At 44.3% G+C, this 25,035-nt stretch overlaps 2 protein-coding genes across 7 annotated transcripts in view; one reads left to right on the top strand and one right to left on the bottom strand.

The window, feature by feature from the left end:
* The window catches only part of ppp6r2b (protein phosphatase 6, regulatory subunit 2b), a 27,094-nt gene extending 17,049 nt beyond the window's left edge, over nt 1–10,045 (bottom strand). For 2 of the 6 annotated variants that reach the window (XM_064929807.1, XM_064929812.1), the window contains exons 1-15: nt 9,525–9,928; nt 8,930–9,065; nt 8,501–8,639; nt 8,304–8,402; nt 8,034–8,220; nt 7,154–7,291; nt 7,016–7,081; nt 6,820–6,932; nt 6,620–6,733; nt 6,365–6,485; nt 4,969–5,160; nt 4,549–4,890; nt 4,384–4,448; nt 2,462–2,577; nt 2,284–2,369 (exon numbers count right to left, since the gene is read on the bottom strand). In XM_064929807.1, the coding sequence (XP_064785879.1) occupies nt 2,284–2,369; nt 2,462–2,577; nt 4,384–4,448; nt 4,549–4,890; nt 4,969–5,160; nt 6,365–6,485; nt 6,620–6,733; nt 6,820–6,932; nt 7,016–7,081; nt 7,154–7,291; nt 8,034–8,220; nt 8,304–8,402; nt 8,501–8,628 (1,767 nt within the window). In that variant the 5' untranslated portion in view covers nt 8,629–8,639; nt 8,930–9,065; nt 9,525–9,928. Of the gene's footprint in view, nt 1–2,283; nt 2,370–2,461; nt 2,578–4,383; nt 4,449–4,548; nt 4,891–4,968; nt 5,161–6,364; nt 6,486–6,619; nt 6,734–6,819; nt 6,933–7,015; nt 7,082–7,153; nt 7,292–8,033; nt 8,221–8,303; nt 8,403–8,500; nt 8,640–8,929; nt 9,066–9,524; nt 9,930–9,950 lie in introns of those variants that run through there. The other 4 variants (XM_064929810.1, XM_064929811.1, XM_064929813.1 and 1 more) reach the window with 4 other exon arrangements.
* dnaja2b (DnaJ heat shock protein family (Hsp40) member A2b) lies at nt 10,034–25,035 on the top strand. Its single transcript, XM_064929814.1, has 9 exons — nt 10,034–10,193; nt 10,949–11,008; nt 11,534–11,769; nt 11,860–11,940; nt 19,408–19,541; nt 19,686–19,882; nt 22,211–22,355; nt 23,275–23,402; nt 23,521–25,035. Exons 1-9 carry the CDS (start codon nt 10,116–10,118, stop codon nt 23,707–23,709), a joined length of 1,248 nt encoding a protein of 415 aa, XP_064785886.1. The 5' UTR covers nt 10,034–10,115; the 3' UTR covers nt 23,710–25,035.

Below are 25,035 nucleotides of genomic sequence, written 5' to 3'. Positions count from 1 at the left end.
TACATCCCTGCAAGTGAACATGTCTCCTTTACCAAGATAATCTATCCACCTGACAGGTGTGGCATATCAAGAAGCTGATTAAACAGCATGATCATTACACAGGTACATCTTGTGCTGGGGACAATAAAAGCCACTAAAATGTGCAGTTTTGTCACACAAAGCCACAGATGTCTCAAGTTTGGCGGGAGCGTGCAATTGGCATGCTTACTTCAGGAATGTCCACCAGAGCTGTTTCCAGAGAATTGAATGATCATTTCTCTACCATAAGCCGCTTCCAACGTCATTTTAGAGAATCTGGTGAACCGGCCTCACAACCGCAGACCACGTGTAACCACGCCAGCCCAGGACCTCCACATCTGGATTCTTCACCAGCTGGATCCTCTCAGACCAGCCACCCGGACAGCTGATGAAACTGAGGAGTATTTCTGTATGTAATAAAGCCGTTTTGTGGGGAAAAACTCATTTGGATTGCTTGGGCCGGGCTCCCCAGTGGGTGGGTGGGTGTATGCCCTCCCAGGCCCACCAATGGCTGCGCTCTTGCCCAGTCATGTGAAATCCATCGATAAGGACCAAATGTATTTATTTAAATTGACTGATTTCCTTATATGAACTGAATTTCAGTAAAATCTTAGAAATTGTTGCATTTATGTGGTATGCAGAGTTCCCCCTTCATTTAGATGCTAAATAAAATATTATATATCAAATAAAAAAATAAAAAAGTGTTCGGAGAGTATTCCGACCCCTTGACTTTTTCCAAAATGTTGTTACGTTACAGCCTTATTCTAAAATTAATTAAATGTTTTTAAAAACAATCTACACACAATACCCCATGATGACAAAGCAAAAACAGGTTAAATGTTTTTGTAAATTGATAAAAATACCTTATTTACATAAGTATTCAGAACCTTTACTATGAGGCTAGAAATTGAGCTCGGGTGCATCCTGTTTCCATTGATCATCCTTGAGATGTTTCTACAACTTTGAGTCCACCTCTGGTAAATTCAATTGATTGGACATGATTTGGAAAGGCACACACCTGTTTATATAAAAAGGTCCCACAGTTGACAGTGCATGTCAGAGCAAAAACCAAGCCATGAGGTTGACGGAATTGACCGTAGAGCTCCGAGACAGGATTGTGTCGAGGCACAGATCTGGGGAACAGTAGCAAAACATTTCAGCAGCATTGAAGGTCCCCAAGAAGACAGTGGCCTCCATCCTTAAATGGAAGAAGTTTGGAACCACCAAGACTCTTCCGAGAGCTGGACACCCAACCAAACAGAGCAATCAGGGGAGGAAGGCCTTGGTCAGGGAGGTGAACAAGAACCCGATGGTCACTGACAGAGCTGCAGAGTTCCTCTGTGGAGATGGTAGAACCTTCCAGAAGGACAACCATCTCTGCAGCACTCCACCACTCAGGCCTTTATGGTAGAGAGGCCAGACAGAAGCCACTCCAAGCATCAAGCTCGGGGGGTGTTTCTCAGCGTCAGAGACTGGGAAAACTAGTCAGGATCGAGGGAAAGATGAATGGAGCAAAGTACAGAGATCCTTGATGAAAATATACTCCAGAAAGCTCAGGACCTCAGACTGGGTTCATCTTCCAAAAGGACAATGACACTATGCACACAGCCAAGACAACACAGGAGTGGCTTCAGGACAAGTCTCTGAATGTCTTTGAGTGGCCCAGCCAGAGCCCGGACTTGAACCCGATCAAGAGCCCTGAAAATAACTGTGCAGCGACGCTCCCCATCCAACCCGACAGCGCTTGACAGAATCTGCAAAGGGATAAACTCCCCAAATACAGATGTGCCAAGTTTATACCCAAGAAGACTCAAGGCTGTAATCACTGCCAAAGGTGCTTCAACAAAGTACTGAGTAAAGGGTCTGAATGCTAATGTAAATGTCATATTTCAGTATTAAAAAAAAATCATTTTTGCAAACATAAAAAAAAAAAAAAAAACGGTGTTAGCTTTGTCATTATGGAGTATTGTGCGTCGATTGATAAACTATTTAATACATTTTAGAATAAGGCTGTAACATAAAATGTGGAAAACGTTACGCTACAGCCTTATACTAAAATGGATTAAGTTTGTTGTTGTTCCTCAATCTACACACAATTTATATATATTTTAATGACGAGACGCGCACTTAAATGGATAGTCGTTGGCTTATTGGCAAAGTCCCCTGCTTGTACCAATGCACACCCCCCGGCTACCCTTGCCACCACTCCTGAAGAAAATGCTATGGGAAACACTGGTGTGCATTAGTGTGAGCAGGTATGTGTACCAGGTCTACAGTGTTCTTCCTGTTGGTCTCTGTCAGGGCCTGGTCTACAAAGCTCTCCCAGCGCCCCCTGCAATCCTTAGGCAGCTCTGCAACACAGACAGTAGAGAGCTTCACAAATACATTTACTCTACAATAGGCTTGCTATGTCCGTAGGTCTAAGTAACACACACAGCCCTACCTGTAATAAGGCTGCTGATCTGGATGCGGACTGGTCCTTTCTCCATGTTACAGACTACAGTATTAGCGATTCTTGTCAGGTGACCCATGTAGCCTCTCCTCATACCCCCCTCTGCCCTGAGAACACACACATTCATGAGAAAATGTAACATGCACAATTACATTTATAAATGTTAACAACCTACACTCGTGACATACTATTACACACCAATCACAGATGACAAAACAAGAGCAAAAACAGCAGAACTGTTGAATCTGTTTAACTTCAACAGTTTGAAGGGCTCTATTAACAAAGCTAACGCAATGGTAAATCTAAGCGCTGGCAGAGCTTAATAGGTTCAGGGTGTGCCAGAAATATTTGTTATATTTTCACAGAGGGAAAAAGGAGCGCAATAGCTGGCAGTGGCATGAAATGGCTGGGTTTTGATGAATAAACAAGCTGTCGGTGTGTTGAGGGCTTGGCCACTCACTGGCCAATCAACATGTTCCATGGCTTAAAACTGAATGCGTTTTGTTTCAAGTTCTGTAGGTTATTGACAGTATTTGCATTGTCATCAACACCAATTCGTCTCAGAGTACAGAATATTCTCATTCTGGTCCATTGTGGATTGATCCTACAGTTTTTAAATAGCATAGGCTACAGTAACAATTAGCAACAAATGTTTTTAAATCCAGTGTTTGCTCATTAGCCTGTTTGGAGTGTTGCTGGTCAACGTTGCAATTGCAATGAGCCTAACCACGCCTACATGTCCTTACGCATTGCACTTCTCCTAAAATAAAAAAATACTAGGCTCCCATAAATGGTATGTGTGAGGCACGTTCTCAATATAGCCTAGGCATACTGTTGATATTGCATTATAGGACAGAATAATTTAATTAAGTCTAGAGGAGTGCGTCTTTGGTAACCAGATGAGGCACTCTTTGGAGATGGCTACTCGAACAAGCAAAATGAACTCCGACGAATAGACCATTTAAACACCTTTCATGGAGAGCTACTTTGCAATGCCAGGATAAAAAAACAATGCATTGCTGTTGAACCAGCCTTAGTAGCCTCGGGTAAGGGCAGCCTATTGAGGGCTTGATATCAAACAAAAAAAGCAATCCGTTTATTAAAACACCAACAATATTTCTAAATCAGACGGGGTCAGAAGCATTATATCATAAAAATCGCTTCTCTCTTTCCATGGCACCGTGTAAACACGTAGGCCTAAATGCATTTACTCATAACATTCACATGACTACACAAAATACAATTGTATCATTGATATGGCATTATAGGAGGACTGAATAGTTTGGAGGAGCATGTCTTTGGTAATCGGATGAAGGGTGCTCTTTGAAAATGGAGATGGATAGCATGAGGGCAAAAACCTAAAATATTTCAAAGCACTCTCAGTAGACCATTTAGAAGCCTTCATTCATAGGCTACTTGGCTAATGGCCAGGATAAAAAGATGCACCTATGCGATGCTGTTAAACCAACTTTGATTGAGGGGAGGGTAGGCTATGCTTGGTTTTTAAATAAAATGAAGGGAAAGCAATCGTTTTGTTATGTTTGTAAATACGAGATTCACGGGCACATCCCTCTTCCATGGGCACTGCGCATTATGGCTGGTAAGGCTGCACTTCTACTCTCAACATTCATGTCATTATTAATTGCATTACCGTTAAGACATGCTTTTTGTGAGACTTAAAACTTCCCATTAGTGCTGCATGAAGTTTTCACTTTTGCGCTTGTTTTTAATGACACACCTCAAATATTGCCACCCCTCCTCGCGCTAATGTTAGACGGGTAAATTGCCGAACCTGGCGTTAGGGCTGGAAAATGCCACCGCACCAGTATTTAGATTACAAAATTGCAAACTAATGTGCGTTTGACACTTCAGCTTCCGTAGGGCTCTATTTTCTCCGGCACTGAGTGTCTTACTGAGTCTTATCATTCTCCTCCCAGGCCTCCAATATCCTCTGAACCAGACGACAGTCCTGAAATAACTACAGATGGAGAGAGAGAGAGAAAGAAAGAGAGTGAGGGAGAGGGAGACCTTGAGAGAGAATATGTTACAGAGAAACACAGGCAGACAGAGACACCTACATGGGTCACCAGTGGGTTATGTGTGGAGATGTCAGGAGGAACAGAGGGCAGTGGTGGTTTGGGGCCAGGCAAGGTATGGTTTTCCTGGGGCTCCTGCTGAAGCCTGGGCTTTTCCTGGGTCGGGAGGCTGCCCTGAGGATTCTCCTTCTGGGGAAACATGGGTTTTTCCTGGGCCACAAAGCTGGCCTGGGGAATGTCCTCCAGGGGAACCAAGGGCCTTTCCTGGATAACCAGGCTAACCTGGGGCCTCTCCTCCTGAGCAGAGTGGCTGAGAATGGCTGCCACACACAGTTCCACTTGGAAGTGCAGGAAGTTGTTCCAGGTGTACTTAAAGAACAGGTCCTACAACAGACAACACAAACAGGTTTACAGATAAAATATGTATACAAAGCAGGACATGTTATGTGAGAGTATACTCACCAGTAGGAGGCTTATGGTCTGGAGTCTGCAGAGCTCCAGTGTGACGGTGTTGTTATAAATCGTGTCGTCAAAACAGGTGTAATAACTCATGTTAGTGGTCTGTAGTAGGGAGGCCATTAGTCTGGCCACATGGAGACGACAGTTACCCAGTGGCACCTCCAACACACCTAGACTGGTCAGCATGGGGGTCCGCTAGAAACACACGCACATAGACACAGGTGTAATTTAGTTTTATGGTGTGATGAATAGCTGACATTACAGCTCCAAGAATGTATAACACATAACACCGCAAGACTGGAAGGGTGACATAGAGAATACAGGATGTGTGTATGCTGAAGGTGTGCATGTGTGTGTAGGCTTGCACGGTATACTGAGGTACTTGGACATAGCCACAGAATTGTTTTTCAATAGCGTCAACATTACAACTATTTATTGGAAGTTTTTCCAATACATTTTTATATATACACTTAAGTAAATACCTGCAGTCAACTTGTGCAATATGTTAAGAGATAAAGCAGATCTCGTTCTTCATTTCACCGGCCACATTACATTATGAAGCTTACCTTAGTTCCACAGAACAGTTGAGCAATCTCCTGTTTGTTTGTAAATATCACAATGGGAGAAAGCGGGAGCAGGTTGAGTCCAGCTGTGTATCGACTGGGGTCGCGTTTTATATTGAAAGTTGTGGTTTTTTGCTTCAATAGAGTGATCAGGGACATGCAACTAAAGTTATCCATCACAGAAAATATATTAGTGCAACATATTCGGCAGAAAATAGCTTAATTTTCATCAGATGACAACAGAAGTGCTACTCTATTTGGCTGGCAGCCACATCAGTCAGAGCGCTGTCTGGTGATAGAAAGCCGGTTCATTCGTGAACTCTCATCCGAGTGGAGAAGTACAACTGAAGCAACTGAAGCACAAAATGCGTTCGATCGCGAGCAGAAATTACAAGAAGAATTTTAGATCTGCGTCGAAAAAAACGCAGCAAGATATTTCTGCGTTGTATCTTTTTTTCCTGCATGAAAAACACCCTATTTTACACTGCTGCTACTCTGTTAATCATCTATGCATTGTCACTTTAACTATACACCCACATATTACCTCAATTAGCCCGACTAACCGGTGCCTGCGCACATCAACTTTGTACCGGTACCACCTGTATAAAGATTCGCTACTGTTATTTTCACTGTCTATTTCCTTTTTTATTTTCATTTGTGCTCGTTCACTATTACTTGTGCTAATTTTGGTAGCATTCTGGTAAGACACCCGATGGTCTTTTTAAAAAGTGTTTTGGTGCCACCTTGTGCACCAATACCGTAAATCCCAGGATGAGAAAAGGACAATATGAAAATCTGGATACCGCCCAACCCTTTGTGTGTGTCTGCGAGTTTACCCTGGGAGGATCCAGCAGTAGTTGGTGGTAGTGTTTGAGGTGGGGTTGGACAGCCTGCAGGATGCTGCTGACGACACACCTTTCATATCCCAGAACACACACATCCAGCACACCTTCCACTCTGGAATACACACACACCAAAGACACAGTTAGGATTTGTGAAAATCTGTGAGTCAAAGAGGGGCTAGCCTATGACCAAATTCCTATACATCCTATTTGGTAGGCTTTATAGGAATGTGAGAATGGAACACCAACCCCGGCCTCCTGATCTCCAGTAAGGTGAGAAGGACTTGAGTTCCGTAGACGATGCAGCTCTCTGTGCGCTCTCCCACAAACATGTTGTCCAGCAGCTGACTCACACACTCCTGCCTGCAGGAACACACAGGACAGAGGGAATTACAGGTAGGTAGGTAGGTGTGTGTGAGAGAGCGAGAGAGAGTGAGAGAGTGACTTACGACTCCAGCACGGCAAGCAGAGGGTCGGCCTCAGAGTTCTCTTGGAGCTGATTGGTCTGGTCTCTGCTCAAACGGATGATGTCACACACAGTCTGGGACGCATTCGACTGTCTCTGAAACACATTTGGCTACATTACTCCTCTGACAGCACTCTAGTCATCAGTAGATTGTGTGTGTGTGTGTGTGTGTGTCTCACCTCCGTGTCTTTCCCAGGGTGAATGAGTTCTATGAGCCTCTGGGCCAGCCGCTCTTCATTCAACCACTGCAGAGAGAACACAAACACACCATTACATATTTTAAGTCACACTGAGGTGTGTGTGTGTGTGTGACATACATTGAGTGTGTCTTGTCGGAGAGGAGCAGGATCTACACAGCTGATGAGGCGTAGCAGGAGGTCCATCATGGCCGATGTGTTGATGTGTTTAAGAACCAGACCCAGGAAACCCTCCTTTCCCCGCAAGAAGGAGATCACCTACAGAGACAACAACACAACCACCTGTCACCCAGATCAACTGAAAACCTATATTTCAACAATATAGATTATTATAACCAATTTTATTAAATCTACATTGGAGAGACGAAATCTCCTTGCTCTGCAGGAAACGGAACACAACAACCAGATTAGAACCATTAAAGTGATGCTTCAGGGTTTAGGCGAGAGTCAGACAAACTCATGGATACCATTTTTATGTTTTATGTGTTCATTTGACTGATTATCATAAGAAACAAGATTATATCCAATTCCTCATCCTGCTCCGTTGTCACAGAGATCGCAATGCTGTATCTGTCCCATTATTGCGCCTGTGAGCGCATGGGTAGTGACACAGACAAATACAAAATTGCAATCTCTATGTGACAAGGGGACAGAATGAGGAAGTGGATAGATCCTTGTTTCTTGTGATTATCAGAAAAATTTACGAATTTATAAAATATTGATTACTATGTATAGCTTTGTTAGAATATAAATGACCAACCACCAAGCTTTGGAGTAGTTAGGTCTATTTCCCCTGCTTTTGAGAGGAGCTGGCTAGCAGTCTGTGGAGACTTCCAACAAAAGCACTAAGCTAACGATATACTACCTTCAAAATGCACACACAGACATAAAAATCGGATCCATGAGTTAATCTGACTCTGGGTAAGTAGGAAATAAGGCTTAATTGCCTAAACCCCGAAGTATCCCTTTAACTGTGTGTAAGATGTGTTTGTTACTGTACCTGTTCGGTCTTGCGTGTGATGAGGTTTCCAATGGTCTTGCTGAAGAAGGATGCGAGGAGGGGGTTGAGGGGAGGGGGCTGCTCCAGGAAGGAGTACAGGATGTCCAGAAGGGGCTTCTCTCCCCCCAGCTTATCATTTATCACCCCTACATCACTCGTCAGCAGCTCACATGCTATGTTAGGATGCCTGGAACATACACACACGCTCATTGAAGCATCCCAGTGACTGACTGGACGTACGTGCATGTGTGTGTGTGTGTATAGACTCACTTGAAGCGTTTGATCTCTTCCAGACCAGCAGGTGGCTCTGTGGTGATGAGGTGCAGCAGCTCTTGCATGCAGGTGTCCTGGGACAGGAAGACCAGCAGCCTGGGGCCCAGAGAGGAGCCAACAGACACTTGTTAGCATTGGAAATGCTAAAGCTAATGCTAATAAAAAGCATGCAGGGGCTAATGTTAAAGGCTAACCTGCGGTTCTGGGCCTTGCACTCCTGCAGTACGTCCTCCTCCTCCATGAGCTCAGTGAGCGTGACATCGTCTTTCTGAAGCAGGGCCTCCAGCTGGGACGATGTGTGCAGGTCAAACTTCCAGAACATGGCTGCTGCTGCTGGGAGGAGAGACAGTGAATAGAAAACACCAACTTCACTGTGTATCATAGGTTTTGCAACTTTAATTTTTCTGTTTGGTCTTGTGTTTTATGAGGTTTCCCATTGTCTTGCTAAAGAAGGATGCAAGGAGGGGGTATGATTGGAGGGGGTATGATTGGGGGGGGGGGGGGTGAGTCAGACACACACTCAGTTTACAGGGGAAGCACTTTAAACCTGAAGTGAACAGATAGTCTAGATTGTATCTTTAAGTGAGCATAATGTGTCAGGTGTGAGTGTGTTTTCTCCTTACCTTAGTAAAATGTGTGTCCTAGGTCAGACCTCTTCAGTCATTTATTTCAAATATGCAGGGAGGAACGGTCATGAATCTGTATGGATGATTACACACACACACTCCCTCACACACAAGCCATCACTACCTCTGCCACCTGAAAGTGATAGAGAGAGATAACAGTAATTCGTGTGTTCCAGCACACACAGCTGACTCTCCTCTTTAGGATGCAGTGCTGCGTAGCAAGGTTGCTAGCGATCCATGACTGTCAAATGTCTAAGCATATATTAGCTAGCTAGTAGAATCCGGATGTTGTTGCTAGTTTACGCGCTGCTAATTAACGTTAGACTGCGTATATAGCCAGGCTGATTATTGCAATCTTGCCAAGTCACAGCTACGACTCTGGGAACTATCATCTCCACGATATCGTGGGGTTGAGAATTCTCAGGTAAGCTACGACAAGCACCTACCTTGACTTTAGCTTCAGTGCGTCAGTGTTGTTAACCTGCTAGCTGAGCATTTTGTTTATGTTCCAAAACAGTCAACTGGTGATGCACGTCCAGGTTATTTAACCAGATATGTCAGTAAACTGTCGAGTGTTTTCTTGTCAACTCACCAGAAGCTGCCTGACCCTTCCAACTGTGTATAGGACAATCCCAGGTTCAGTAAATTAGTTGTCGCTTTTATCCTGGAGATTGGAGCAAGACAGAAAAGGATTCTCACATATTTTAAATCAAAATGGCGGACACTATTGCGGGAAAGAGCAATCAAATCTACGCCGAGCATGTGTGGTTTATTGGTGTGCCAAAGATACTGCGCTTCTTGAATATTCTTGACAAGTCCCTCCAAAATGTGTAGCACCCTTAAAACATAGCACAGACTGCATGCCCCTAGTAAAAAATAACAGGAGATTATTAAAATGCTAACTCGGTGGCCCAGTCAGAAGTGTACTTCCAACATTGACGAGCCGGCATTATTAAAAACTGCAACTAGCTTAGAGATAGGTTTATACAAATAAATATGAATATTTGTAGCTACATGCCTCCATAATCTCTGCTGCTCTCTGTAGCCTATCAGCTGACTGTCAGCACTGACCCATATTGACGCATTGCTTATGACGTTCCCACCCGGCTTGTTTATCTTCTCTCGTTTCCTTTCCTCGGCAGAAGGTATTTCTGTCTGTAGTTGACTAACATTAGCTATCATTATGGCCAACGTTGTGGATACCAAGCTATACGACATCCTCGGAGTTTCACCCTCCGCCTCAGAAAACGACCTAAAGAAGGTAAGTGACTGGTGTTATGTAAACAAATAGGAAAATTATATGACCGCAAAACAGGGTTGATGTGGCCTTACCAACACTATTCAGATGCTAAGCTAACCCAGCTAGTTAAACTATCGCTAGTTAACGTTAGCTAGCTAATCATGCGAGCTAGCCAGTGCATATTCTGGGGCAAATATCGAATGAAAAGTAAGTATTTCTCTGTTTTGAAAAGCGCGATTTAAGACAGCTAGTTAACTAGTTAGTTAGTTACGCATAGAAACGTAGCACAGGCAGCGGCCGATCGTTGCTAGGCAGTGCAGACTGCTGCGCGAAGTTAGCTGCAGCAGCTAGCTAACGTTAGCGTAAGATGCTGCGCTAGCTGGCGTGAGTAAAACAAAGCTGACAGAGTAAAACCATATAGAGGTACTAGGTATGTTATTTGCTAGTTATAGCCAGTTAGTACATAATGAGCTCGGGATGTATCTCATTTTTCTGGTAATGTTGGCTAACTACATATATTATTGTTAGCTAATATGGTCTAAAGTTAGTTACTCTGTCGTCATGTTTTTGACAGATACTACATATTGCTATTTTACTAGAGATTGTCATGAGGAGGATGATTATGTTAAGCATGCTAGCTGAATGTTTTCAGATTCACCAAGTGTTTCTCTTGCCGCAGCAGCAGGGTAAAGCTACGCAGTTAGAAAATGTTGGCCCTACAACAGCCCACTCCCAGACATTGACTGATAATGTAGGTCTGTCTCTCATGTGTTCAGGCATACCGCAAATTGGCCAAAGAGTTTCACCCTGATAAGAACCCAGATGCAGGGGACAAGGTAAGAAACGGGCAGTTACACAAATAACACAATCAAAACATGACACAGTACACACAAAACGATTCACAGCAGCACATAACACTGATCAAGCCACATCATGACCACTAGTCATGGTAGTACCATCACATGGGCCTATCTGTATTGTGCAGTAACAGAGGCTGGTATCAATCGCTTTTGGTATTACTCAAATGGCCTCCTCTCCATAGCAAGAGTGCACAAGCTAGTCTGTTGAGGCACCCTCTTTCCTGGTCTCCTTTGGTTCATCTGCAGCACTGCCCCAACCAGCATCTTCTTCTGCATCGCTATCATCTGACCTGTGTAACATCAGTGCAGATGAAGGAGAGGAAACCTAGACTATTGAGATGAGAGGATCTGTGAGACAACAACGTGAAGATTGTTCATGTGGATTTAAAGTTAACAGTATGAAAAATGTCACCTGATTATGTAGAATGTCTGTGGGAGGTAGTTATGATGGACAATGGCAGGTTCCTCCCTAATGATACCCTCCCCCCCCATCTCTCCCAGTTTAAAGAGATAAGTTTTGCGTATGAGGTGCTGACCAATCCAGAAAAGAAGGAGCTTTATGACCGCTATGGAGAGCAGGGGCTGCGGGAGGGAGGTGGTGGAGGGGCTGGCATGGATGACATCTTCTCCCACATCTTTGGAGGGGGGCTGTTTGGCTTCATGGGGGGGCAGGGACGCGGAGGGGGAGGACGCAATGGAGGGCGCAGGAGAGGCGAGGACATGGTGCATCCCCTCAAGTGAGTGACAGTTATTCTCCCTTCACATCTATGGTCCTCATCCAGACATATTATTTTAGTTATTCCTTACCCTGCCTACCTGTCTAACAGAGTTTCACTGGAAGACCTCTACAATGGTAAAACAACCAAACTACAACTCAGCAAGAATGTCCTGTGTGCTTCCTGCAATGGGTGAGTCTACACACACACACACACTTTAAAATAATATAATTCGCATGGAGATCAATGTTGGTAGTTGCTGAGCTACTACACTTTTTGAAATACACTGAACAAAAATATAAATGCAACAATTTCAAATATTTTACTGATTTACAGTTCATAAAAGGAAATCATTGAATTTAATTCATTAGGACCTATCTATGGAGTTTACATGTCTTGGAATACAGATGGAGTATTTTTTTATTTTACCTTTATTGAACTAGGCAAGTCAGTTAAGACCAAATTCTTATTTTCAATGATGTCCAGATTTTCAAACGACAGATTTGTACCTTGTAAGCTCGGGGATATGAACTTACAACCTTCGGTAACTAGTCCAACACTCTAACCACTAGGCTACCCTGCCGCCCGAGTATGTGAGCGGAGCTGGAGCGTCGACCTTTTCGCTCGCTACCAATTTGGCTCCAGTAGTGCTCACTTCACGAGGTCAGGGCATGCCTGGCTCACCATGCATTTGTAGTCTACTTGTTTTTTTGTGGGGGTTTTTCACGTTTATTTAACCACGTAGGCCAGTTGAGAACAAGTTCTCATTTACAACTGCGACCTGGCCAAGATAAAGCAAAGCAGTGCGACCAAAACAACACAGTTACACATAAACAAACAAACTGCTGTCAATAACACAATAGAAAAATCAATGTACAGTGTGTGCAAATGCAGGGAGGTAGGCAATAAATAGGCCATAGAGGTGAAATAATTACAATTTAGCATTAACACTGGAGTGATATATGTGCAGATGATGAGGTAGTTGAGTGGGCTATTTACAGATGGGCTGTGTACAAGTGCAATGATCGGTAAGCTGCTCTGACAGCTGATGCTAAAAGTTAGAGAGTGAGATCTAACGCTCCATCCAGCTTCAGTGATATAAAAAAAAAACTTTTTTTTTGTGCAATTTGTTCCAGTCATTGGCAACAGAGAACTGGAAGGAAAGGTGGCCGAAGGAAGTGTTGGCTTTTGGAGATGACCAGTGAAATATACCTGCTGGAGCACGTGCTATGGGTGGGGTTGCTATGGTGACCAGTGAGCTGAGATAATACCGGGCTTTACCTAGCAAAGACTTTTAGATGACCTGGAGTCAGTGGGTTTGGTGACGAATACGAATATGTAATGAGGGTCAGCCAACAAGTCAGCCAACATCGATATATAGCCCACCCAATTTACCTACCTCATCCCCATACTGTTTTTATTTTATTTACTTTTCTGCTCTTTTGCACACCAGTATCTCTACCTGCACATGTTCATCTGATCATTTATCACTCCAGTGTTAATCTGCTAAATTGTAATTATACACTCCTATGGTTTATTTATTGCCTACCTCCTCATGCCTTTTGCACACAATGTATATAGATTCTTTTTTTTTCTACTATGTTATTGACTTGTTTATTGTTTACTCCTTGTGTAACTCTGGTGTTGTCTGTTCACACTGCTATGCTTTATCTTGGCCAGGTCGCAGTTGCAAATGAGAACTTGTTCTCAACTAGCCTACCTGGTTAAATAAAGGTGAAATAAATAAATACAAGTGCTGCTATAGCCTCTTTCTTTAACTACTGTCATTGAGTTTGCTAAATATTTTCATAAAGAAACAGATAAAAACACACACTTGCAAAATGAAGGTGACTTACAAAGATGAGGACCAAGAGAGCGAGTGTGGTGATGTAGTGTCCACAACTAAAGAATCATTTGAAAAGACATGCATCGCTGCTGGCCTGCTCTCTAGGCACCATCGCATGAGCCTGAAGTCAGACTGGCTAAATTCTTCTTTCTAAAAATGAATTCAAAGGCACTAATAAGGCATTTTTTTAAATTTGAATTTAATTATATGTCACAGCCTATTGTGTATTCAGACCCCTTGACCCCCCCCCCCCCCAATCTACACATAATACCCCATAATGAAGCAAAAACTGGTTTTTAGAAATGTTGGCAAATATTACAAATAAAAAATGGAATATCACATTTCCATGAAGTATTCAACACTCAGTACTTTGTTGAAGCACTCTGGCAATGATTACAGCCTCAAGCCTTCTTGGGTATGACGTTACAAGCTTGGCACACCTGTATTTGGGGAGTTTCTCCCATTCTTCTCTGCAGATCCTCTCAAGCTCTGTCAGGTTGGGTGGCGTCGCTGGTCATCTATTTTCAGTTCTCGCCAGAGATGTCCGGGCTCTGGCTGGACCACTCAAGGGCATTCAGACGCTTGTCCCGAAGCCACACCTGCATAGTCTTGGCTGTGTCCTTAGGGTTGTTGTCCTGTTGGAAGGTGAACATTCACCCCAGTCTGAGGTCCTGGGTGCTCTGGAGCATGTTTCAATCAATGATCTTACGTTCATCTTTCCCTTGATCCTGACTAGTCTCCCAGTCTCTGCTGCTGAAAAACTTCCCCACAGCATGATGCTGCCACTACCATGCTTCACCGAAGGGATGGTGACTGGTTTCCTCCAGACGTGACCGTTGACATTCATGCCAAAGAGTTCAATCTTGGTTTCATCAGACCAGAGAATCTTGTATCTGATGGTCTGAGAGTCCTTTAGGTGCCTTTTGGAAAATCTAAGTTGGCTGTCATGTGCCTTTTTTACTGGGGAGTGGCTTCTGTTTGGTCACACTACCATAAAAGCTTGATTGGTGGTGTGCTGCAGAGATGGTTGTCCTCCTGGAAGGTTCTCCCATCTCCACAGAGGAACTCTGGAGCAGTGTCAGTGACCATCGGGTTCTTGGTTGCCTCCCTTGGCTGCCTCCCCTGATTGCTCAGTTTGGCCAGGTGGCCAGCTCAAGGAAGAGTCTTGGTGGTTCCAAAGGATGGAGGCCACTGTGTTCTCGGGGACCTTCAATGCTGCAGACATTTTTTGGTACCCTTCCCAAATCTGTGCCTCGACACACTCCTGTCTCGGCACTCTACGGACAATTCCTTTGACCTCATGACTTGGTTTTTGCTCTAACATCCACTGTAAACTGTGGGACCTTTTTATATAGACAGGTGTGTGCTTTTCCAAATCATGTCCAGTCAATTGAATTTACCTCAGGTGGACTCCAATCAATTTGTAGAAACATCTCAAAGATGACCAATGGGAACCGGATTCACCTGAGCTCAATTTCAAGTCTCATACCAAAGGGTCTTAATACTTTTAAATGAATAAGGTATATTTCATTTTTTAAAGTTTTTATACATTTTGCAAAAAATGTATGAACTGTTGGCTTTGTCATTATGAGGTAGTGTGTGAAGATTGAGGGGAGAAAATAAATATTTAAGCAGTTTTTAGAATAAGGCTATAATGTAACCAAATGTTGAAAAGGTCAAGGAGTCTGAATACTTTCCAAATGCACTGTATATGTACCATTTATAGACAAATGAGTTAATACAACAAAATGAATTAAATAAAAATGTATAACAAAATGAACAATGCAGTTGAAAAAAATGAGTAAGAATAAGGAATAAAAGTAACAAGTAATTAAAGAGCAGCTGTAAAATAACAATGGCGTGACACTACACGTGGGTACCGGTACAGAGTCAATGTGCGGGGGCACTGGTTAGTTGGGGTAATATGTACAGTTGGGTAGAGTGGGGCAGTGCAAATGGTCTGAGTAGCCATTTGATTAGATGTTCAGGAGTCTTATGGCTTGGGGGTAGGAGCTGTTTAGAAGCCTTTTGGACCTAGATTTGACGCTCCGGTACTGCTTGCCGTGCAGTAGCAGAGAGAACAGTCTATGACTAGGGTGGGTGGAGTCCATAACAATTTTTAGGCCCTTCCCCTGACACTGCCTGATATAGAGGTCCTGGATGGCAGGAAGCTTTGCCCCAGTGATGTACTGGGCCGTTTGCACTACACTCTGTAGTGCCTTTGCGGTCGGAGGCCGAGCAGTTACCATACCAGGCAGTGACGCAACCAGTCAGGATGCTCTCGATGGTGCAGCTGTAGAACCTTTTTAGGATCTGAGGACCCATGCCAAATCTTTTCAGTTTCCTGGGGGGAGAATAGGTTTTGTTGTGCCCTCCTCACGACTGTTTGGTGTGCTTGGACCATGTTGGTGATGTGGACACCAAGGAACTTGAAGATCTCCGCTTGCTCCATTACAGTCCCATCGATGAGAATAGGGGTGTGCTCGGTCCTCCTTTTCCTGTAGTCCACAATCATCACATTGAGTGAGAGGTTGTTGTCCTGGCACTATACTGCCAGGTCTCTGACCTCCTCCCTATAGGCTGTCTCGTTGTTGTTGGTGATCAGGCCTACCACTGTTGTCATCGGCAAACTTAATGATGGTGTTGGAGTCGTGTCTGGCTGTGCAGTCATGAGTGAACAGGGAGTACAGGAGGGGACTGAGCACGCACCCCTGAGGGGCCCCTGTGTTGAGGATCAGTGTGGCGGATGTGTTGTTACCTACCCTTACCACCTGGGGGCGGCCTGTCAGGAAGTCCAGGATCCAGTTGCAGAGGGAGGTGTTTATTCCCAGGGTCCTTAGCTTAGTGATAAGCTTTGAGGACACTATGGTTTTTAACGCTGAGCTGTAGTCAATGAATAGCATTCTCACGTAGGTGTTCCTTTTGTCCAGGTGGGAAAGGGCAGTGTGGAGTGCAATAGAGATTGCATCACCTGTGGATCTGTTGAGGCGGTATGCAAATTGGAGTGTGTCTAGCGTTTCTGGGATAATGGTGTTGTGAGCCATGACCAGCCTTTCAAAGCACTTCATGGCTACAGACGTGAGTGCTACGGGTTGGTAGTCATTTAGGCAGTTTACTTTCGTGTTCTTTGGCACAGGGACTATGGTGGTCTGCTTGTAACATGTTGGTATTACAGACTCAGTCAGGGATCGGTTGAAAATATCAGTGAACACACTTTGCAGTTGACCAGAGCATGCTTGCAGTACACGTCCTGGTAATCCTTCTGGCCCTGCGGCCTTGTGAATGTTGACCTGTTTAAAGATCTTACTCGCATCGGCTGCGGAGAGTGTGATCACACAGTCTCCCGGAACAGCTGGTGCTCTAATGCATGTTTCAATGTTATTTGCCTCGAAGCGAGCATAGAAGTAGTTTAGCTCATCTGGTAGGCTCGTGTCACTTGGCAGCTCTCGGCTGTGCTTCCCTTCGTAGTCTAATGGTTTGCAAGCCCTGCCACATCCGACGAGCGTCAGAACCGGTGTAGTACTATCCAACCTTAGTCCTGTATTGACGCTTTGCCTGTTTGATGGTTTGTCGGAGGGCATAGAGGGATTTCTTCTAAGCTTCCGGGTTAGTGTCCCGCTCCTTGAAAGCGGCAACTCTACCTTTTAGCTCAGTGCAGATGTTGCCTATAATCCATGGCTTCTGGTTGGTGGTATGTACGTACTGGTCACTGTGGGGACGACATCATTGATGCACTTATTGATGGAGCCAATGAGTGATGTGGTGTACTCCTCAATGCCATCGGAAGGATCCCAGAACATATTCCAGTCTGTGCTAGCAAAACAGTCATGTAGCTTCGCATCTGCTTCATCTGTACACAATTCATCACAATGTGTTTCTTTGTAGGATATAACTTAAATAATTCATTTTTGTTCCTTCTTAGGCTTGTCTGGCTCCTGACCTATTTAGTGTTTTATATGCTGTTTTAATGACGTGTAGCCTATTTGAAGTTCTGAGCACTTACATTCACCTTTTAATGTTTATTAAAATACTTTTCATTCAAATCATATGGTTTGGTTTCAAAACTTAAAAAATAAATGAAAGGTCCAGGTCGTTACAGAAATAGATGGGTGTTTTTTGGAGCTCGGAGCGGTTTTTGTCAGAGCAGTCGGAAAGGACATGGTGCGCCCCATGAGTGGGATTTCCATTTTCAATTCCGCTCACATACTCTGACATATGTATCTGTTGGTCACAGATACCAAGTGGGTTGGTAGGGGGTGTGGATCAGAAAACCAGTCTGTATCTGGTGTGACCACCATTTGTCTCATTCAGCGCGACACATCTCTGTCGCATAGAGTTGATCAGGCTGTTGTTTGTGGCCTGTGGAACGTTGTCCCACTCCTCTTCAATGGTTGTGCGGATTTGATGGATATTGGTGGGAACTGGATAGGCTGTCATACACGTCAATCTAGAGCATCCCAAACATGCTCAATGGGTGTGTATGCAGACCATAGAAGAACTGGGACATTTCCAGCTTCCAGGAATTGTGTGCAGATACCTGCGACATGAGGCCGTGCATTATCATGCTGAAACATGAGGTGATGGGGGCGGGTGAATGACATGACAATGGGCCTTAGGATTTTGTCACGATATCTCTGTGCATTCAAAATCTCATCAATAAAAAAAAGGCAATTGTGTTCGTTGTCTGCAGCTTATGCTTGCCCATACCATAAACCCAGCATCAACATGAGGCACTCTGTTTACGACGCTGACATCAGCAAACCGCTCGCCCACATGACATCATACACGCTTGTGTGCCATTTTCATGGTACCAGTTGAAACCGGGATTGATCTGTGAAGAGCAGACTTCTCCAGTGGCTATCGAAGGTGAGCATTTACCCATAGATGTTGGTTACGACGCCAACTGCAATCGGGTCAAGACCCTGGTGAGGACGATGAGCTTCCTTGAGACGGTTTCTGACAATTTGTGCAGAAATTCTTTGGTTGTTCAAACCCTCATCAGATGTCTGGTTGGCTGGTCTCAGACAATCCCGCAGGTGAAGAAGCCGGTTGTGGACGTCCTGGGCTGACGTGGTTACATGTGGTCTGCGGTTGTGAGGCCAGTTGGACGTACTGTCAAATGATCTAAATTGACGTTGGTAGCTTATGGTAGATAATTTAATGTTAATTTATCTGGCAACAACTCTGGTGGATATACCTGCAGTAGCATGCCAATTGCAAGCTCCATCAACTTGAGACATCTGTGGCATTGTGTTGTGTGACAAAAATGCTAATTTTTAGTGGTCTTTTATTGTACCCAGCACAAGGTTCACCTGTGTAATGATCAGGCTGTTTAATCAGCTTCTTGATATGCCACACCTGTCAGGATGGATTATCTTGGAAAAGGAGAAATGCTCACTAACAAGGATGTAAACACATTTCTTCAAAAAAATTGAGAGAAGTAAGCTTTTTATGCACCTGGAAAGGTTTTGAAACATGGGACCAACACGTTCCGTTTTATTTTTGTTCTGTATAAATATCTTTAGTGGACAGATGGATGCAGGACTAAACATTCATGATATAAAAATGTATAGTTTTTACCATATTTTGAAGCTGTATACCGTTTGTTCACTTTGTTTGAAAAACAAGGTTATATTTTGGGTTGTGATGGGATATGACAATTGAACAAAGTTAATTTATAAGTTATAATATTTTAGAATCAATGGGTACAAGTCCAAAAATGAATGTAGGTGTGATTGCTGATTGCCCCTTTAACATGAGATATATATTGTTTAATGTGATACTTGACTCTCCTCTCTCTGGTCTGTCTCCAGTGCCGGGGGTAAGGCGGGGGCGGTGCAGAAGTGTGTGGCCTGCAGAGGGAGAGGCATGAGGATCATGATCAGACAGCTGGCTCCTGGCATGGTCCAACAGATGCAGTCAGTCTGCACAGACTGCAACGGAGAGGGTAGGACCACACACACACACACACACACACACACACACACACACACACACACACACACACACACACACACGTGGTCTGCAATAATGAATACACTATAAAAATGTTTTTTTTGTTAGGAAACTAATCTGTTTGTGTTTTGTATAGGGGAGGTGATTAGTGAGAAGGACCGCTGTAAGAAGTGTGAAGGTCGTAAGGTGAACAAGGAGACCAAGCTGTTGGAGGTCCATGTTGATAAAGGCATGAGGCATGGCCAGAAAATAAGCTTCACTGGAGAGGCTGACCAAGCCCCAGGCACTGAGCCTGGAGACATCCTACTGGTCCTACAGGAGAAGGAGCATGAGGTAAAATGCACACACACTGTAGCAGAGAGTACTCAAAGATTGAAATAAACTGCTCAGGAAACCACTCAGTGTTCAGAAATTCTCAATCTAATTTTGTTGGTTGCAAACACATTTAGCAGATATTGCAGTTTCATCTAAATGCTTATGTTTCTAGTTCCAACAGTGCAGTAACAATACGAAACAATACACACATCCCCCAAAAATTATATATATATAAAAAATTATACAACCCACACAAGTGGCTCCGGTAGTGCATCTCATCAAGGATGGCACATCAATGTGCGCTGTGGCAAGCAGGTTTGCTGTGTCTGTCAGCGTAGTGTCCAGAGCATGGAGGTGCTACCAGGAGACAGGCCAGTACATCAGGAGACGTGGAGGAGGCCGTAGGAGGGCAACAACCCAGCAGCAGGACTGCTACCTCCGCCTTTGTGCAAGGAGGAGCAGGAGGAGCAATGCCAGAGCCCTGCAAAATGACCTCCAGCAGGCCATACATGTGCATGTCTCTGCTCAAATGGTCAGAAACAGACTCATTGAGGGTGCTATGAGGGCCCGACGTCCACAGGTGTGGGTTGTGCTTACAGCCCAACACCGTGCAGGACGTTTGGTATTAGCCAGAGAACACCAAGATTGACAAATTCGTCACTGGCGCCCTGTGACCTTCACAGATGAAAGCAGGTTCACACTGAGCACGTGACAGATTCTGGAGATGCTGTGGAGAACGTTCTGCTGCCTGCAACATCCACCAGCATGACCGGTTTGGCGGTGGGTCAGTCATCGTGTGGGGTGGAATTTCTTTGGGGGGCTGCACAGCCCTCCATGTGCTCGCCAGAGGTAGCTTGACTACCAATAGGTACCGAGATGAGATCCTCCGACCCCTTGTGAGACCATATGCTGGTGCGGTTGGCCCTGGGTTCCTCATAATGCAAGACAATGCTAGACTTCATGTGGCTGGAGTGTCAGCAGTTCCTGCAAGAGGAAGGCATTGATGCTATGGACTGGCCCGCCCGTTCCCCAGACCTGAGTCCAATTGAGCACTTCTGGGACATCATGTCTCGCTCCATCCGTCAACTCCTGGACAGTGGTGCAACGTGGCGTTGGTGGATGGAGCGAGACATGATGTCCCAGATGCGCTCAGTCCAGGTCTGGGAGGAGATCCCTCAGGAGACCATCCGCCACCTCATCAGGAGTATGCCCAGGCGTTGTAGGGAGGTCATACAGGCACGTGGAGGCCACACACACTACTGAGCCTCATTCTGACTTGTTTTAAGGACATTACATCAAAGTTGGATCAGCCTGTAGTGTGGTTTTCCACTTTAATTTTGAGTGTTACTCCAAATCCAGACCTACATGGGTTGATAAATTTGATTTCCATTGATAATTTTTGTGTGATTTTGTTGTCAGCACATTCAACTATGTAAAGAAAAAAGTATTTAATATGAATATTTCATTCATTCAGATCTAGGATGTGTTATTTTAGTGTTCCCTTTATTTTTTTGAGTAGTGTATATATATTTATATTACAGTATCAGTCAAAAGTTTGGACACAACTACTCATTCAAGGGTGTTCTTTATTTTGTACTATTTTCTACATTGTTGAATTAATAGTGAAGACAAACTCTGAAATAACACACATGGAGTCATGTAGTAACCCAAAAACTGTTAAACAAATCAAAATATATTTGCGAAAAAGTAGCCACCCTTTGCCTTGACAGCTTTGTACACTCTTGGCATTATCTCAACCACATATGCTGAGCACTCGTTGGCTGCTTTTCCTTCACTTTGTACAAAAATATAAATGCAACATGTAAAAGGTTGGTTTCATGAGCTGAAATAAAAGATCCCAGAAATTGTCCATATTCACACAATATTTTTCCTCTCAAATGTGGTGCCCAAATGTGTTTACGTCCCTGTTAGTGAGCATTTCTCCTTTGCCAGGATAGTCTATCGACCTGACAGGTGTGGCATATCAAGAAGCTGATTAAACATCATGGTCGTAACACCTGTGCACCTTGTGCTGGGAACAATAGAAGGCACTCTAAAATGTGCCGTGTTATCACCCAACACAATGCCACAGATGTCTCAAGTTGAGTGTGCAACTGGCATGCTTACTGCCAGAGAATCAATGACTATGTACATCGGACAGCAGTCTAAGTTGGAGGGCAGAGTCTGGGTGGTAGCCGGCCAGTGACAAAATGTTTTAGCTTCCTCTCTGAAGGTGGCCCTCAATTCCCATCTCCTGAGTTTGAGAAAATCCTTAAACGCTCTTGCCGAACAGAGAGGTTGAGTCAAAGTACTGATAAAATGTTAATTATTGAGTGTGTTCTGCAGGAGTTCCGTCGTGATGGCCATGACCTCCACATGACCCAGCGTATCGGCCTGGTGGAAGCTCTGTGTGGCTTTCAGCTGGCGGTCACACACCTCGACGGACGCCAGCTCGCTGTCAAATATCCCCCTGGCAAGGTCATAGACCCAGGTAAACACTCACCACTCCACAACACACACACACACACCGCTTCAAGTTTAAAGGGGGCCTGAACTTCCTCATTTGGCCTAGTTTTTTTGGCTTGGTCATTAAGAAATGCAGCAGCCATGACTGAAGCCAAACAAGAGATGTTTTGGGGGTGTGGTTTAATGTGGTTGTCTCTGTATGTTCGGATGTGGCAAGCGTTTGTACAGTCACTCGTTTGTACAGCACACAGTATTCACTTACGCTTATAACTTGAAACAGTCTAGCCAGGTCTTGTGTCTTGAAGTCGCTTAGGCTTGCTCGTGCTAGACAACTTCTTTCGCCAATTAGCTTCAGCTGGCTGGTGTGCGACCGTGACAAAGTTGGTTTGACATCGGATAGCCTAACTCTGGGGCTAGTTAGTGACCGTCAATAAATAGCAAAATGGGACAATATTGTCATGGTGCACACCTTTTTTTAAATGCTTTCGATATTTCTACAATTTATAGATGGTTTGAGGTGTTTAAATAATTCAAATTGGGAGCTATTGACATTTTAAAATATTGTCCCATGTACACTGCAATTTACTTAAGGTTCCCTAACTTGCCCCATAGGGATGTCAAATAGAAATTGACCTTGGTCATTACGATCAGGTCGCATGCAGCTGCGGTCCGAATTCATGATTACTTGTGTGCTGCCAGCTGTGGGCAGGATTGAAATAAACCCAACCAAAGGAACACTTACGGTACCCTTCATTCCGTGACGTAGCCTTTTTTGGAGAATGATTTTATGATCATACTACTTTGTAGTACATTTTGACATGATATAATTCTGACTCCTATCGATGCCAAATAGGACGTTTTCAAAACGAGAAGTTGCTTTTTAGGGGCAGTCGCTCTTTAACTTGATCTATTTTGCTTGCCTTGTATCATTACGTGTGTGTCAGGTTGTATCCGGGTGGTGAAGGGAGAGGGTATGCCTCAGTACAGGAACCCATTTGAGAAAGGCGATCTGTTCATCAAGTTTGATGTCCTGTTCCCTGACAACAACTGGATCAGCCCTGAGAAACTCACCGTGAGTACCCCTGAGAACCAAATAGCCCGCCTAAGGTGTCTGGTGCATCACACATTGTCTTAACCTTTACTTTGTGTACGTAATTTACAGAATGTGTGTTTTACATGTGTGTGTTTAGGAGTTGGAGGACCTGCTGCCTGCGCGTGCAGATGGACCAGTCATCTCGTCGGAGGCAGAGGAGGTTGACCTCCAGGACTGTGAGGTCAGAGGTCAGGGGTCAGCGGGGGCCAGAAGGGAGGCCTACAATGATAGCTCTGATGAGGAGGGGGGGCCGCACGGCCCAGGGGTACAGTGTGCCCACCAGTAGACTGAATACACACCCCGACTACCCTCTCTCTCCAGTCTGTGTGCCCATCTGTTGAGAGGGAAGGGCACCTCCCTACTGCACCCTGCCCCAGGTCCCATCAGGACCCTCCATCTTCTTCATTCCACAATCAGGGTGTGTGGGTGTGGTCAGCAGGCTATGCTGGATGTGTGGTGGCCATTTGACATCCTAGGATTCTATGCTCTACAGCTGTCTTTGGAAACTTCATTTGCGAACCTTGTGTATAAAATGAAAATATTGTCTTTAAAAATACATTCATTTATCTTCTTCAGTGTCGTAGTCTAGTATGTCACATCAGCGCATGCTGAAAAGACATTTAACACAGGCCTACCATAGCCCCTGGCCTACACGGCAGCCTGATGAGCCACACAGGAAGTGATTACATCACATTCTGTAAGCTCAAACTCCTCTCATCACTGAGTTACCTGAGGACTTCCTGGCTCAGATTTATCTCCACCAATCACATAGCTTGAATCTTTAGGCTTATTTACCTTTCAGTCAGAAAAAAATGTTTCTTCTGCGTGAGGATTGTGTGCTTTTGCGCATCTGTGTGTGTGACCACAGAGCTTTTGTCTGAGTAGCATACTCCATTCCTCTTTCTAAACTCAGGCAAGTGTGTGTGTGTGTGTGTGTGTGTGTGTGTGAGATGCTGGCTTCTCTACTCATAGCAGTATGTATTCTGTGTGTAGTGGCAGTGTGAGTGATGACCTCATGTTTATGCTCAATTTAAGATAAAAACATCTGAATTTGTTGAACTTGTCCCACCTTGACCATGTCACCTTTTAACCCTCGACCCCAAACCTCTGTATTATACACAACTCTCCATGCCAGTAGAACTGTCACATGCCATCTCCAGCTCTGTAAATACCAGCCACAGCCCCATCACCTGTGCACAGTTGCATCTCAGTACTCTTCAGCTGCCTCCTCCCTTCCAATCCAAATTCCTGTCCTTCATCTGCACTAATGGGACAAAACAGCAGGGTCATGTTTAGTTGGCACAAGTTAGAAAATGTTTTGATCACAACCTAAAAAAACACTTCAATTTCCAGTTTCAAAATATTTAGCTACAGTCTGCTCTATTTCCTTTTCCTGTCCAGTTCTGTGAGATCAGTGCAGATGGAGAGGATAGGAGGCTGCTTTAGACTGTAGAGATGTAGTCACATGACTATCACTGTAAATATGAAATAGGCCACTGGATGGACACGCTTCAGACCAACAGACAGGCTTTATTTAGTAAGTGATATTATTGTTGATGCTCATATTTGTCAGGATGACAATTGAACTGTATAATAAACTCTGTCACCATCA

This window comes from Oncorhynchus masou, chromosome 22 (assembly GCF_036934945.1).
Source record: "Oncorhynchus masou masou isolate Uvic2021 chromosome 22, UVic_Omas_1.1, whole genome shotgun sequence".
In the NCBI taxonomy this organism is placed as follows: Eukaryota; Metazoa; Chordata; class Actinopteri; order Salmoniformes; family Salmonidae; genus Oncorhynchus; species Oncorhynchus masou.
Note: the sequence above shows the minus strand (reverse complement) of the source record. Positions and strands in the feature narration are given on the sequence as shown.

Bases quoted from the DNA above. Each gene is read 5' to 3' on its own strand.
- dnaja2b (XM_064929814.1), top strand. From the start codon at position 10,116: ATGGCCAACGTTGTGGATACCAAGCTATACGACATCCTCGGAGTTTCA. The intron at 11,009-11,533 runs GTAAGAAACGGG...CATCTCTCCCAG, and splicing joins ACCCAGATGCAGGGGACAAG to TTTAAAGAGATAAGTTTTGC. The intron at 19,883-22,210 runs GTAAAATGCACA...TGTGTTCTGCAG, and splicing joins TACAGGAGAAGGAGCATGAG to GAGTTCCGTCGTGATGGCCA.